Source organism: Rutilus rutilus, assembly GCF_951802725.1.
Source record: "Rutilus rutilus genome assembly, chromosome: 7".
Classification (NCBI taxonomy): Eukaryota; Metazoa; Chordata; class Actinopteri; order Cypriniformes; family Leuciscidae; genus Rutilus; species Rutilus rutilus.
Window position 1 is genome coordinate 21213426 of NC_140221.1, and position 16516 is coordinate 21229941.

The 16516-nt window shown below is 44.8% G+C and overlaps 1 protein-coding gene across 2 annotated transcripts in view; it reads right to left on the reverse strand.

Moving 5' to 3' along the window:
- tmem8b (transmembrane protein 8B) overlaps positions 1 to 16516 on the reverse strand; it is a 148795-nt gene that overhangs the window by 21498 nt on the left and 110781 nt on the right. For both annotated transcript variants that reach the window (XM_084415234.1, XM_084415233.1), the window contains 2 exons: positions 10078 to 10201; positions 8500 to 8642 (listed from right to left, as the gene is read on the reverse strand). In XM_084415234.1, the coding sequence (XP_084271360.1) occupies positions 8500 to 8642; positions 10078 to 10201 (267 nt within the window). The remainder of the gene's footprint in view (positions 1 to 8499; positions 8643 to 10077; positions 10202 to 16516) is intronic.

Genomic DNA, 16516 nt, shown 5'->3' on the forward strand with positions numbered 1-16516 from the left:
CAACAACTTTGCAGCTAACAGGTCGAACAGATCACACAGACACAGCAGATAGCGGCAGCTCAACTAACTACTGTACAACATTACCATGACTACGGTTTCATAATAAAAGTCCCCACTAAATGAGCCTTTAATACAGCCGCCCCCAAAGATGTGGAGCATCTTTGCTTCCTTTAAAAGGTGACTTCACTAATCAGGGTTAGGAGCATTAGGGCCATTCTTTGGTAAGGCAGGCAGGATAACCAGGCGGGCTACCGGTCTGGTATAAACTTGGCCCTTTATCGCCACATCAGCTGACCGGATATGACCATCCGGGCTTAGGTGGGTCTTGATGACTTGTCCCACAGGCCATAAGCTCCGAGGTAGTTGTGGGTCTACAACCAAAACAAATGTTTTCTCCTTCAAGTCGGGAGGAGAGGCTTGCCATTTCTGACGAGTTTGGAGACTAGGAAGATAGTCCCTAATGAACCTGGACCAGAATCGGTCAGCTAAGACCTGGGAATGTCGCCAGTGCCGGCGACTTAGCATCTCTGATTCTGGGTAAATGACTTGAGGCAGAGATCCATCAGGCCGCCCCATGAGGAGACTATTTGGCGTCACCGGGTCAGCATCTGCCACGTCTGATGACACATACCCTAAGGGTTTTGAATTCAGGATGGCCTCCACTTCCAGCAAGACTGTCATTAAGACTTCCTCTGGAACTGACTGTGAACCCAAGACCGTGTACAAGGCTGATTTAACAGATCTCACCTCCCTTTCCCAAACTCCACCGAAGTGGGGGGCTGATGGGGGATTAAAGTGGAAATGGATCCTCTGGCGGGCAAGCTGATTCTGTATGTCAGGAACTAATGCGGCATAAGCTTCCCGTAACTCCCTTTCACCCCCGCGGAAGTTCGTACCTCGATCCGACCATAACTCAGCTGGTGTCCCTCTCCTCGAGACAAACCTTCTAAGAGCCATGAGGAAGGAGTCGGTACTCATGCTTGAGAGTAGATCTAAATGGACGGCTCTCGTGGTCAAACATTTAAAGAGAATACCCCAACGCTTCTCTGTACGTCTTCCGATTTTGGCCAGCAAGGGTCCAAAGCAGTCCATTCCACAAGAATGGAAGGCAGGCTTGAAAAGCCGAAGGCGAGCAGAGGGTAGATCTGCCATCTTTGGGATTGTCGGCTGAGCCCTCCACCGTTGACATTCTGGGCAGTCATGTTGAAATCGTCGAACAGCTTCGCGGCCACGTAGAATCCAGTAGTATCTCCGTATTTCCGCGAACAGCCGTTCAGATCCAGAATGATGTAACTTGTGATCATAATGGTGAATGATCAAGCGGGTGACTGGGTGATTAGGATCCAGGACCAAAGGATGTAAAACTGAGTCCTCAATGCCTGCAACTCTCCTCAAACGACCTCCTACCCTAATCAGACTACTGGACGGATCCATTTCAGGGGCTAGGGTAATTAGTCGACTTTTGGACCTGACTGACTTTCCACTCCCTAACAGTTTATAATCCTCAGGGAAGGATTCCTGCTGCACCCGTTTGAGGATATGAAGCTCAGCCTGATGGTAATCCTCAGCCTGTGGAGAAGTCCCTGGAGAAAGGGTAGTTCGAAGTTCTTGGGCTGTCACATCCAATAGTTCCTGCCAGGTGTGGTAGTTCCATCCATCAGTGTTGCCAGAAGAGGGAGGGAAGGTACTGATCCCACAGAAAGCAGATTTCCGCAGTTCAACCTTATCTGCCATGGTCTCAGCCTTAGGTATTACTGGCCATTCCTTGGGATCCTGGAGGAGGAAGGAGGGTCCTTGGGACCATCGGTTTGGTGCAGCAAGGTATTGGAGAGATTTCCCTTTCGTGAGGTCGTCGGCTGGGTTGTCTGCAGAGCTTACATAATGCCAAGAACACTTATCCGTCAACTCCTGGATCTCAGCGATTCTGTTTCCCACGAAGACTCTGTAGCGACAGGACTCCGAATTCAACCACTGGAGGACTGTGGTAGAGTCTGTCCACAGGGAAATAGACTTGATACATAGGGTCAACTCATTCTCAAGCAACTTAGCCAACTGTGCTGCAACTAGACTTCCGCAGAGTTCCAGTCTTGGGATAGAGTGAGTTCGTTTAGGAGTAACACGCGAACGTGCTAGGATGAAGGACAGGTAGGTCCGACCTTCCTGGTCAGTAGTCCGGAGGTAAGCCACCGCTCCATATGCCTGCTCAGAAGCATCTGAGAAGACATGTAACTCATGGGTAGCTCCACCCATTCCAACTTCAGGAGGGACATAAGGTCGGGGAAAGGTGATACAAGGGAGATATCGGAGTTCTTCCTCCCATGTATTCCAAGACTGGATGAGCTCAGGTGGTAGGTTGGGGTCGTCCCACCCTCTCTGCTTGTTCCACAGTTGCTTGATGATGACTTTAGCTCGAGTCGTATAAGGTAGAAGCCAGCCAAGAGGGTCGTATTGGGAAGCTAGGACCTTATAGATATTCCTCAAAGTAAGAGTGTTATATACCACAGGTCGGTGTTTGTAGGACAAAGTGTCCGTCTGCCAGTTCCAGCTTAGACCCAGCGTCGATTCAGGGACGTCTGACTTCTCCTGCGTTAACCACAGTTCTACACTCTCAGCTCGGGCATTGGTTGGTAGGTGACTCACCACGCCAGGGTCATTGCAGGCCCACTGGCGAATTTCAAATCCAGCTTCAGAAAGGATATTCCGTAGTCGGTCAATCAAACTTCGCGCTGCATCAACAGTAGGCAGGCTCTGCAGGCAGTTATCGACATAGAAACTTCTCTCCACCGAAAACCGAATCGCCTCATCCGTCTGGGGGTGTTGCTGTACATGGCGTTGTAGTGCATAGGTTGCACAACATGGACTAGAGGTCGTGCCGAAGGGTAAAACCTGCCACTCAAGAATCTTGGGTGCCTCATCCATCTTCAAGTCCCGCCAAAGGAAACGGAGTAGAGGACGGTCCTCAGGTAGAAGACGGACCTGGTGGAACATCGCCTTGATATCCCCACTCACTGCAACAGGATGTTCTCTGAAGCGGATAAGGACGCCCAACAGCGAGGCCCCAAGGGTAGGCCCTGGCAACAGGTACTGATTGAGGCTTTGTCCTTGATACTGATGAGAACAGTTAAAGACAATGCGGAACTTTCCATTGTGACTAACAATGTGGTGAGGGATGTACCAACATTCAGCTGAATCAGGCAAAGGGACAGTCGCTTCCCGAACAGCTCCTGTCTCAATGAGTTTCCTCATTTCCTCTTTATAGACCTCAGCTTTTACAGGGTCCTTCAACAGACGCCTTTCAACACTGCGGAGGGTAGGTAGGACTGACTCCGTAGGTGCATTCAACAAAGGCATGTCCTTTCGCCGCAGTAGGGGAGTAGCTAACCGATTGATGCCTTCCATCTGATGGGTGATAGTTTTCATTTCAAGCAGCTGAAGAGCCTCCTGATCTTGCTTTGACCGGGTTACCTCTTTACCCTCCCACTGCGGAACCGTATCCAGCTGCCACAGTCGTTGAACGTTCTGGAATAGTTCATCCTGAACTGGAGCCATGGAGGTTAATAGGCATTGCCGTGCTGCAGGAGGCCACCCCATGGAAGGTATGGGGCCCTGGAGCGTCCATCCTAGGCGCGTATGAACTGCAGCTGGCGCACCCGGGCCGCCCCATCGAACAGGCTCTGTCGGAGTTATGAGATGGGGCTGATCGGAACCGATGAGAAGTAAAGGCTGGACTTCAGTAAGTGTACGGATTGGAAGACCCCGCAGGTGTCTGTATTTCTGTCGTAGCTGTTCTACAGGGTAAGACTGGCGTGACAGGTTAAGACGATCTGCTGTGAAGGCATGTTTGATCTTATAACTGGTTTGGGGTTTACAGAGGGATGAGATCTGAAAGGATATAGAAGAACCATGAAGGACCTGAATATCGTCTCTCACTGTTCGCAATGGAAGATCTTCAGGGACACCCTTGATGCCCAAGGCCTTAACTGCAGTGGAGAGCAAAATAGTCCTCTCCGAGCCGTCATCAAGAAGAGCGAAAGTGTCCAGGGTGCGATCTTCATAATGTAGATTTACAGGAACCACTTTGAGCATGACTCGACCACCGACAGAGGGTTTATCCAGGAAGAGCCGATCTGGAGAGGAATTTGTCAGGCAACTCTTCTCCACCTGAGCTGAATCCTCCCTCGGGGATGGACCAACGTTCACCTCATGAAGAGGGCGGAGGTGGGTGCCTTGACAGAGGTTGCAGGGCTTCTTAAGGTCACATTGAGCAGCATGGTGTGCCCTAGCGCAGCGCCAACAACGGTTGTTACTCCGAATCCATGTCCTGACCTGGTCTGAGGTAAGCTTATTGAAGGATGCACACTGGCTCAGGTAATGCTCAGTCTTATCACAGAATGGACAATAACGTTTTACTTTAGAAGGCTTGGATTGTGAAACGGGACCTTTCCGAAAGACTGGAGTCTCAACCGGGGGTTCTCCAATCCCATGCAGGATGGTCACAGTTCTCTTTCCGGAGTCTGACTTGGCGTGAAAAACCTTAGACATTGGCTCGGCATCGTAGCTGTGGCACCATGTTTCGTAACGGAGCCAGTTTGAAAGGTCAACCAGATTAGGGGTTGTGCCGGCTTGGCGGAACATATGGCGACGAAAGTCAGCGCGCTGCTCAGGGGGAAGCTTACAGAGAAGGCGCGCAACATGGGACCCACAACTCAGCTCCAGTTCACCGTCACGTCCCAAAGTTCTCAGTAGGCCCACTAGTGACTGTACCTGGAGAGCGAACCTCTGGAAGGCAGAAATATCACCTCGCTTGATGTCAGGACTCTCAAGAACGATGGCAATCCTCCTTAAGGCTAGCTGATGCGGTTGGCCGAATTTCTCATGGAGCGCAGCCATTGTATCACTGAATGGGGTAGGTGAGTTCAAGTAAGCATCTGCTATCATTCTAGCCTCCTCAAGCCTAAGATGATCCACTAGGATCTGGTATTTGAAAAGTTCAGTCCCGTCTGGAGGGAGCAGGTTCTCCAAAGCTATCCGGAGTCGGGCAAACTCACCCGGATCAGGCCTGCTGAACTTAGGGATTGTAGGTGTAGGTCCTCTATACACATACTCAGACCCAGAAGGTGCTACAGGTCGTAGATGGGGTTCTGCCTTTGGCGCTAAGGCTGGAGGATTCGAATAAACAGGCACAGAGCTGAACTGTAGGGAGATAGGCACTGACTTGTGGTTGGCAGGCAAGGGCATGGCCGCAGGTGTTAACAAGTCTTGAAGCTCTTTAGGTGTAGGAGGGGGAGGAAATCCCCAAGCATCAGGAGCACAAGGTTGAGAAGGGCATGACTGAGTAGCTGTGGAAACAAATGGATACTTTCTGGTCCCTGGCATCACAGGTGGGTAAGTCGTGGCACCCGTATCAGACAACACAAGGGCATCCATCCGTTTTCTCAGGTCAACGTCAGGCTCAGGCCACGGCGGTGGGGGAAGCTCAGCGACGTGTCCAACTTCCGCTAAGGTTGTGGATTCATACAGCCTCGGGTGGGAACTGGATAACTGAAACGCTGTTGGCTGTGCTGGCGATAGGTTTTGTCCTCTAGCTTGACTGAGGTCGGCTCGAAGGGACTGAGCCACCTGAACTAATTCTCTGACTTCAGCACGGACTTCTCTCAACTCCCTTAAGTCGGCCTGGAAAGCCTGATGGGTCTGCATTAGTTGTGCATGCTCCTGGCGCAGATGCTGTCGCTCACTGTCATGTGCAGAGGTAGTGAAATCAGCTGCCAGTGGCGATGAGAAGGATGTCTGAGGGAATGCAGCATGCTGTGGAGGCATATAACCAGAGGACATGATCTGTGAGCTACCAGAACATTCCAGGTCACCACCAGGGGCGTTAGCATAAGGCTGGAAGGATGGGGGAGGAGTCCGGTGGACAGGTGCCTCCCAGGTGCGTGGAACATCATGCTCAACGACAGGTCTGCCTCGGGTATAATGTACCTCATACTGCTGTAGGTAAGCTGGAGGGTGAGTATTGCGCTTAGGGCGAGTTCCTCCAATCATCTCCTCCTCAGAGTCCATAACGTCAGAAGGGAATACTCAAATCCGGCTCGAAGGACCAATTTTGTTGGAGAGGCTTTTGAACTGTTAGGTTCTGATTTGGTAATAAATGAGTAAACCCTTCGGGATGCCGGTCAGAGCACGAATAATGAGGAGACAGGTGATCAGATTAACTCTGTGTATTGGAGGTAGATGGATGAACCACAGAGGTATATTCAATGATGTACATAGTCTGGAAAATAAGTACAATAAAGATAATGAATAAACTAAATATATATACAATAATAAGCATTCACTGTTACATAATGTAAAATAATTATTCTTAATTCACATCAGTGACATTTCTCCTCAACATCCAGTTAAATAAACAGAAACGAGGTGTTCCACAGGGAAATAGGCTGTAAGCAACCATGTCACCAATAACATACAGCGCCCATATATGGATAACATTTTGGCAATATGAAAAGTATTCAAATGACGCTAATCACTCGTCTAGTATTATAACATCTTAACAGACCAACATCATATCATGAATAACCCATAACACTGATCTGCAACTTAATAAAGAATGAATAATCATACTTTAAATAATATTACCGATCTGAATAACATAACGATCTCTACAGGACATGTCCGGGCATGCACGTATGTCACGGATGAAAAAAACTCTGTTCGGATCACTTTAACACAAAAATAATAAAATTATCTTACTTTGAGGTCAGTGACTAACATCGTGACATTCCATCTGCAGCAATCACTACGAACCAACAGGAATCAACAACTTTGCAGCTAACAGGTCGAACAGATCACACAGACACAGCAGATAGCGGCAGCTCAACTAACTACTGTACAACATTACCATGACTACGGTTTCATAATAAAAGTCCCCACTAAATGAGCCTTTAATACAGTTATCATGAAAAAAATGTAATTCCTTACAACAGACTCAAGGATGATACATGTTTTAAAGATTTGTGTTCAAAGGATTTGACATTTTCTTAAAGGAAGTAAAAAGGGACATTATATCAGAGGAGAACATTCTAAAATTGGGATTACAGTGAATGTAAGCTTTGCAAAGATGAAATTTATTATTATATAATTTAGTATTATCAGGATTAACAACCTTAGAATGAAAATCGGGCAAAATGTCAACAGGCATGTGCGTTTGGCTCGAGTGCACTGTAGTAAAAGAATGAGTATGTGTGCATGCAGGCACGTAGTCTTTCTTTACAAAATGACATCGCCAACTACTTGTCTGGCATGCATAATGCAGCGTTATTAGTCGATTTCGCGGATCCATGAGAACGGGGATCTTTTTGATAACGTTGTCATCTGTACAAAGAAAAAACTTTATAGTTTTTAGTACAGCATTGTCGTGTAAACATACCCATAGGCAACACATTAGTGTAGGGTCCAGTTATCACTAACTTTCCTTATTAGCATTTATATTACTAGGATATTGACTGTTTATTAGTACGTATAAAGCACATATTAATGCCTTATTCTGGATGACCATATTCTACATCCCTAATCCTGCCCAATATCTAAATTTAACAACTACCTTACTAACTATTCATAAGCAGTAATTAGGAGTTTATTGAGGCAAAAGTCGTAGTTAATTGTTTGTTAATAGTGAGAATTGGCCCTATAATCTAAAGTGTGACCATAATGTACACTACAGTTTCAAAAGTTTAGGGCCAGTAAGATTTTTGTTGCTGTTGTTGCTGATGAACGAAATTGATCATTTTATTCAGCAAGGACACATTAGATTGATCAAAAGTGACAGTAAACACACTTTCTACTTTCTTTATAGAATTTTTTTTATTTCAAATAAATGCTGTTCTTTTAAACTTTCTATGCAACAAATCATCCTGAAAAAAAAATGTATCAAGGTTTCCACAAAATTATTCAGCACAACTGTTTTCAACATTGATAATAATAAAAAATGTATCTTTTTGAACACTAAATCAGCATATTATAATTATTTCTGAAGGATCATGACTGGAGTAATGATGCTGAAAATTCAGCTTTGCCATCACAGGAATACATAAAAAAAATATATATACTATTTATTTTAAATTGTAATAGTTCACAATGTAAATATTTCAGTGTTTTTACAGTAATTTTGATGAAATAAAAACAGCCTTGGTGAGCATTTAGAGACTTAAAAAAACCATAAAAAAAAAAACTTAACGACCCCAGACTTTTGGGCATTTGTGTAAGTACAATGCAGACAAAGAGAAACAAATGAAAATAAAATGCAATATATTTCTTGACAAAGATATCACCAGGTCTTTGCTGATTCCAAGCCATAAACATTTTCTTATCTGAAACTTCAATTTAGGACACACACCAAGAAATTCAAAGACAATGCATTTAATTGTTTTTCTCAATGTTATGACTAATTTACCCCACTCATTTGATATAAGAGAACACATAAGAAAGTCTATGAGTACTCACCTGCTTTACACTCGCATGCAGCATACAGGTAGTTGTTGGTGCGCAGGAGTTTGCACTGGCCATAGGTGCCGCAGTCATTGATGCAGGGGGTCAGGTAGGAGCGAAGGTACACCTCAGCTGTTACATTAGTACACAGCTCAAACCTACAGAAGAGGGTTTTTTTAGGTTGAACTCAGTCACACTCATTGTACTTTCTTAGAAAATAGAGAGCAGCACAGCCTTATAAATAAATTATTTTGTGTTCCATGGATGGAAAAAAAGTCACACAGGGTTGGATCAACTTGAGGGTAAGTAAATGATGATAGAACCTTCATTTTTAAGGTGAACAATCCCTGGGATGGAAGTTAAAACTAATTCAAAATTACCTCACATTCAAAGGTGAGGAGACAAGCTATAATCTCTAGTGGGAAGGTAGTAGCCTATGCGTGCAATTTCAAATGAAGATGTCAAACTTTACCTGAACTCTCCCTGTCAGGGCTCATTTTCATTTTGAATGAGATAAAGTACGGTTATGAGAAGCTATGTCAACATAAAAGAGAATATATGAATTGTTTTAAGTATTTCAAAGCAAAGGATACACCCCACAGTTCACATGCTGCAACTACTGAACATGCTAAATGTGGATGAGGGTAAATATGTGGGGCCCTATTTTACACCCGGCGCACTGCAGCGCCAAGCGCGATGCAAGTTTTTTTTGCTAGTTTCAGCCCGACGCAGTTATCATTTTCACGTCCTGCGCCACGTTGTTTAAATAGCAAATGCATTTGCGCTCATTTGTGTGCCGCTGGTCTGAAAACGAGGTGTGTTCTGGCGCATTGTTGGACCGTTGCTATTTTGAAGCAACAGAAATAGACTGCGCCATTGACCAACTGAAACCTGGTCTAAAGTTAATGGCACAATATTTTATTTAAAGAGCGCATTAGAAATGTGCGCCTATAGGCGGGTCCACAACGCGCGTACACTCTGCTTATTACACACACAGGGACGCACATACATCAGAACACAAACATGCCAAATATTTAAAATAAAAGGATTACAATGTAAAAGATTATTATTATGTACATAAAGATATGGTGGAATTTGGCTTGTCCCGTAGATGGTCTGCTTGCGCACTTTTACCTCGAGCATGAGCAGTTCCGTTTGCGCTCTGGAGACGTTCGGTCTTTCCACTATCAAATTCTGTCATGTAAATAGCGAATCTGCCATGGCGCGAACGCAACTGCCATTTAAAGGGAATGGGAGATGAGACTCTGATTGGTTTAACGCACGTAAATCCCAAAACACAATTTAAAACCTATTACTCATTAAGAGAATAGGGAAAACCCTTTTAGACCCTGCGCCTGGCACGCCGACCATTTTTCCTGTCGTTAAACTAGCAAAAGTGGATTTCAGACTAAGTGAACTTGTGCTGTGCGCTTTAGATCATGCGCTTAGATCGTTAAAATAGGGCCCATGGAGTGCTATGAATATTCTACATCCTTTTCTCAGCTTCGAAAAAATGTATACTGCTAAACCGAGGTCTGATAATTTAGTGTGAAAACACTGATTCTAGATTTGATGAGATTCAAATGTCCTCACCCGTGTTCAGTGGCACACAGAGAGCGCAGGCTCAGATACCACGTTCCCGTCTGTGGGTAGGGTATCCTCAGCTTGGTGATATTTGTGGTGGTGTTAATGGAGAGATGAAATCCTGAAACTGATTCTGAAGAGGAAAGAGCACAAACAGGTAAAGGACAAGACAAATGCTATCAAATTCCACCATTGGTTATGACTGAACTCACAGTTATTATTGTGAGAGTTCTAAAGAAAACTGCACAGATGAGTGATGCTTAAAACTTAGGTTATGTACCATAAAATAAAATGAATGTGGTAGAAGCAAGTTTACCACATCCTGCCTGCAACTATGAGATGCAATTTCTGTGGCATTTGCATATAAATGGTGACATCTTCCTTTGTTTCACCTGAATTGTTTCCTAAAAAGGCACTACATTATTTTTAGTGCCGTGATTTTGGATCAAAGCCAATAGGGAACTTCATGCAATGGTATAAATTGAGAGATGTCTTCATGAACATTATAGCAAAGGGCATTGGCCCAAAGTAATTTAAAAGACAACCAGAAATAAATTTAAACATTCCCTACACTTTTTTTCTTCCCAAAATTCAGTTAAAAGTACATAAATAAATAGATAATAAATACATAAAATTGGTAGCCTGTGGCTACCAAAACGTTCACAGCAAATAATGTAATAACTATAATGTATATTCAATTCATGTTCATTCAACTAGCATATTGCTAATTTATATTAATACATATTAATACATGCTAATACATATTTAAACTACTAAAATCTGCTTTTACCATAAATCATGCTGACAACCACCATAATATGGTACAAAAGAAAGGCCACATCAATTAGTGTAAATCAAAAATACATATATAAAAATTGGACAGTATTATCCTCACAAAGACAAAATATGACACTAAAATAATGCCATCAATATTTACAAAACAACATTAAATATAAACCAGACAATGGCACATAACTGATTACAAAAAGAAACATACATATTTTAATAATAAAATAATATCAATCATTTTACTGTTTTTCACTGCAAATACATATAAATAGATCTAAGTAAACATATTGTTATTTACAATATAATGAATAATAATTAGTGCTGTCAAAACGATTAATCGCGATAAATTGATTCTAAAATAAAAAAAATGTTTATATAATACATTTGTGTGTATATACTGTAAATGTCACGGTTTTGGCTTTATTGTCATGGACTTTTAGTTTGTATTCTTCTGTTTCCTGTTTCCTTGTTCTGTTTCCCGCCACCCATCTGTTTCCATGGACACTGATCACCTTCCTCACAGCTGCCTGTCATTTATGTTCATCACCCCTGTGTATTTAGTCCCTGCTTGTTTTCAGTTCAGTGTCCGGTATTGTTGGTGTTATGTGGCTTGCTGTCCTGCCTGTATCCTGAGAATCTTGTATCCAGTGAGTGTTTGATTAAACAAAACGTTTATATTTATCTGCCTTCGTCTTCCTTGAGCCAGTACGTAACAGAATACCGGACCAACACTAAAGAACGCGTTTGTATATATATATTTTTTTTTTCCTTTTCGTGTTCAGTGTTTTTTGTTCCGTTTTCACCCCTGCTCTCACTATGGACTTCCCTGCTGTTCGTCTCATGTGCCTTGAGCAGGGAGATCGCTCCCTCGAGGAACACCTAGAAGAATTCTTGGATCTTGCCCATCAGACCACCTTCCCGGACTACTGCCTGTGCGGGTTCCTGCGACGCGGACTCAATGCTGTCACTACCGCACAATTGTCTGGGGAGGGTCCTCGAGGGAGCTTCGCTTCATTTGTGGAGTGGGTGCTGGCGTCCTGCGGATCTGCGTTCACCGTTGAGGATGCCGCCAGCCCCACTCCCCATCCAGTGCCCAGCCAGAGCCACCCAGACGGCGAGGAATATCGACCTGAGCCCACCGCAGGTAGCGCGACGGAGACCGCGACGATGTACGAGCCCGTGCCTATTAGAGTAACCGAGGACCACATCACGACGGAGCCCGAGCAGCGCGCGCCTGACCAGGTGTGTGAGCCGGCCGAGCCATCCATCGCCGAGGGAGTACTGGTGGACTTCGAGGGTTCGGAAGTGAGCCCCGCCCACCCCCCCGCTACTGAGAGTGCGTCTCTGGAAAGCACACCATTTGACTTTGAGTTTGGAGAGGAGATTTGTTTAGCGCCTGTTTTGTTGCCTGAACCTGTTTATCCTGAACCTGTCTGTCATCCGCCTGTTCCACCTCCTCTCCTAAACATCCCGAACACTGTTTTCTTCTTTGGTTTTTGCATTGGACTTCAGTCTCTACCCCAGTCTCCAGCCCTCGTTACCACCCAGCCCTCTATGTCACCCTTCAGTCCCTCGGTACCACCTCTGCCTCTCAGTAGTGGGATACCACCTCGGACCTGTCGGGAGTCATCTTCGCCTGAGTTAATTGAGCCCACGGCTCCGCCTACATCCTCGGTTTGCTACGATCTGTCTCGACCTGCTGACCTGGCTCCCGAACCTGCGCTCCTTCCTCCCTCGACCTCGCCGTGGACCATCGGCCATTCGGTCTCGCCGGTCTCCCTCGGGACGTCGGCTCCACCGAGGTCAGACGTCACTTCACCTCTGCTGCGGACTTACGGCCCTTCCGCTATGCTCTGGTCCTCCACCCCTTCTGCTACGGCTTGCTCCGCCCTTCCTCAGGCTCCACCTACGCCCTCGGTCGCTCCAGCTCACCCTCAGACCTCCGGATCCCCCCCTCGCTCTCGGGAGGTCGTCGCTGCGTCTCCGTCGCGGTCATCTGGTTCTCCACTATCTCTCCACTACCTCGGCTCATCGGCTATGTGGTGGGCTCTTTCCTCGCCGTCGTCTTCTCCACTCAGCCCCATGGCAGCCCTTATCACCATCTCTCCATGGCTCCTCCCTCCGTCGACGCCGCCGTGGGGTGCCACTCTGGCTGTGGCCTGGGGTACTTCCATCACGCCCCTGCTCAAGGCCCTCCACTGGCTCTCACCATCATCAGCACCACCCTGGACCCTTCTGTTCAGCCTCCTCCCGGTCAGCCGTCCTCCGCCCGAACCTCCTCCTGCTTTCTTGGTCATCTTTTCGTCATCTCCTGGATCCTCGTCTGTGGCATCACCTCGCCCACGTCCTAGGACCCTTCTGTCCCTGTCTCCTTCTGTTACGGCGCGAGGTCGCGCCTACCGGGAGGGGGCGATATGTCACGGTTTTGGCTTTATTGTCATGGACTTTTAGTTTGTATTCTTCTGTTTCCTGTTTCCTTGTTCTGTTTCCCGCCACCCATCTGTTTCCATGGACACTGATCACCTTCCTCACAGCTGCCTGTCATTTATGTTCATCACCCCTGTGTATTTAGTCCCTGCTTGTTTTCAGTTCAGTGTCCGGTATTGTTGGTGTTATGTGGCTTGCTGTCCTGCCTGTATCCTGAGAATCTTGTATCCAGTGAGTGTTTGATTAAACAAAACGTTTATATTTATCTGCCTTCGTCTTCCTTGAGCCAGTACGTAACAGTAAATGTGTGTATATATATATATATATATATATATGTGTGTGTGTGTGTGTGTGTCCGTGTGTGTGTGTGTGTATGAGGGGCCATAAAAGCCAAAATCCATTATTCTACTGTCACAAACATACATTCTCCTTTCACATACATACATTTCTACTCTCACATTCACATTCATTCTCCTTTCACATACATACATTTCTCTCACACACACTTACATTCTCCTTTCACATACATACATTTATACGCACACTCACATACATTCTCCTTTCACATTCATACATTTCTGCTCTCACACACACATACATTCTCCTTTCACATATATTTGTTGTTGTTTTTTTTGGTATCCATTAATTCCTCTTTAAGCAGGAAGTCACACTCAGACCCGGAAATACATATGCAAGACTTACTCAGCTCTTCATCACAACTTTACAATGATGCTATTCAAAGTAATCCTGTTTTCTTTTCAAGTACAGTTTTTACTTTTTGGAGTAGGCCTAAGTAGCAATGAACATGAAGGGCCCTATCTTGCACCCAGCGCAACAGACTTTGTACACCATGTATCATTCCTATTTTGCACCCGACGCACAGCGGACTTTTCCCTCGACAGACGCACGTCGGTAAATTAGGGAATGAACTTGCGCTCCCGGGGGCGGTTCAGCGAAAAGAGGAGGCGTGTTCCGGTGAAAACGTTGCATGGTGCTATTTAGAAGTTCCAGAAAACAATTCCGCCACAGACCAGGAAAAACCTAGTCTAAAGTCAGTGGCGTGTTTTCAGTGGCGCGTTCAGTTGCTATTTTAAGGGCGCATGCTTGGCCATAATGTAGCGTGTGCACAACGCACATACACTTTGCTTCTCTCACACAGACGCAGCAATTGCCATTTTTGCAAACCATACATAATTACAAGGAAAAATATTCCACATGAGGGAAATCATTGTGGTGTCCTTGAAGGTGTGAAAAAATAGCTTACACATTTACCAAAATTATTATACGCCTGTTTAACCGAAGCTAATTTGGGTGGGTTTCTCCCATCCCCATACAATGTCACTTTTCTGTCGTTTACGGCCCTGACGAGAACATCGGTCTCCTTGGATGTGAACCGCTCCTGGTGTGCGCCTGGCAAATCCGCCGTTATAATAGCAATCTGCCATGGAACAAGCATGCCTGCTCTTAAAGGGAATATGAGATGAAGCTCTGATTGGTTTATTTCACGTTATGCCCAAACCACAGCTATGAGTAATGTAGCTACTTCAGACCAACCCATTTTAGATTTGCGTCGGGCGCAAGAGTAATTTATCCCGCTGGTATAATAGCAACAGTGCCCGAGATCTGCCCACAAAGTTACTTGCGTTTCGCACTTGATACTTGCGTTTCAGATCGTTAAAATAGGGCCCGAAATCAGACAGTAATAATATGCTAGAATGTACTGACCAAATGCAAAGAGAAACAGATTATTTTGTGCATGATAGGCTGCATTGAGAACTCCGTGATCACATTCAAACCCTATGTGGATTTCAGTCAGTCTCAAGATTTGTTGAGGATTCAAGAAATAGAGCAGCAGTAAATACATTGGAGTCCTTATACGGACGTCTAAATGTAGTGCGGACTGCTTATGAATCCAGACAAAGAATCAGGTCTGAGAACAGTTCCTGTTATACACAATATCCTGTTGCACACACAGAAGAGGCTGTTTTTCTGGTGGCACATCTAATTTTTATTTCTGTCACACACTGTAGGCTACAATCTGCAAATTCAACAAAGACAACAATAAATTAGTTTTTGTTTCACAGTGTTGAAATAGCTGGCAGTGTGACTTCTTTGTGTCAAAAAGTGAAACGCTCTTTCAATAAACTCACATTACACATTTATCTGATACTGTATGGTCACAGAAAGTGAAACAGTGTATTCCACCAAATAAAACAATACTGACATTAACATTTCAATAATCAGATAAAGCTCAATTAACATACACCAACTCTATACAAGCACTTTACGTAGCTATTTAACTTTATAACTGTAAACTCTCTTTACAAAAACATTGAGTGCACTGAAAATGTATCTCTTTTAAAGTCCACCTGAAATCAAAATTGACCCTATTTACTTTGTTAGCGCATATTACAAGTCTTGTGGTGAACAATTAATCTGTGCAAGTTAATACACAGAAATTTGCCGTGGTAATCTTTAATCAAAATCTGAAAAGTTTCTTCCGGTCTGGAATGGCGTTCCTTCTCTGATGACGTCAGTTTGACGGCTAACCACTCCCCTCAAACCTCATAGTCAGTCTGCTATGAGCGAGAGATGGAGAGGAGGAGCGCTAAAGTAAAACCCTGCCCTCTGTTCAATATTCCGTTTCACTTAGAAATACGTCACAACACTGAAGAAAAGTCATTTGCAACTTCCGGTTCACGCGGACTTTAAACATTGTCAAGTCGCGATCTCCCGCACGACATCCGACAGCGCGGCTGCGGATATATGGCTAAGTAGCTAGTCGGATGAAAAAAGTTCTCTCGCTGCTGTTCCTGAATTTACCGTAATCATAGTAATAGGCGCAGACGCACACCCATTTTTTGGGCGGCTGACTTGACCGTGTATTTTCAAACCCCGGCTGGCTTGACCGCAGTCCGGTGACCCCGATCGCGCCAGACCTGCCTTCCATTTTCATTATACGCCTTTCGTTTCCACTATACTCTCTCTCACACATATACATTATTCTCTTACATGCACATATTTTTTTCAGACATACATACATTTTCTTCTTACATGCATTTATTATTTATAATATTAAATACATACTTTGAATGCATTTGCATAAGAGCAAAATGTATGTAAAAGGAGAATGTATGTGTGTGAGAGTAGAATTGTATGTATGTGAAAGGAGAATGTATGTGTGTGACAGTAAAAATGTATGTATGTGAAAGGAGAACGGTATGAGTATGAG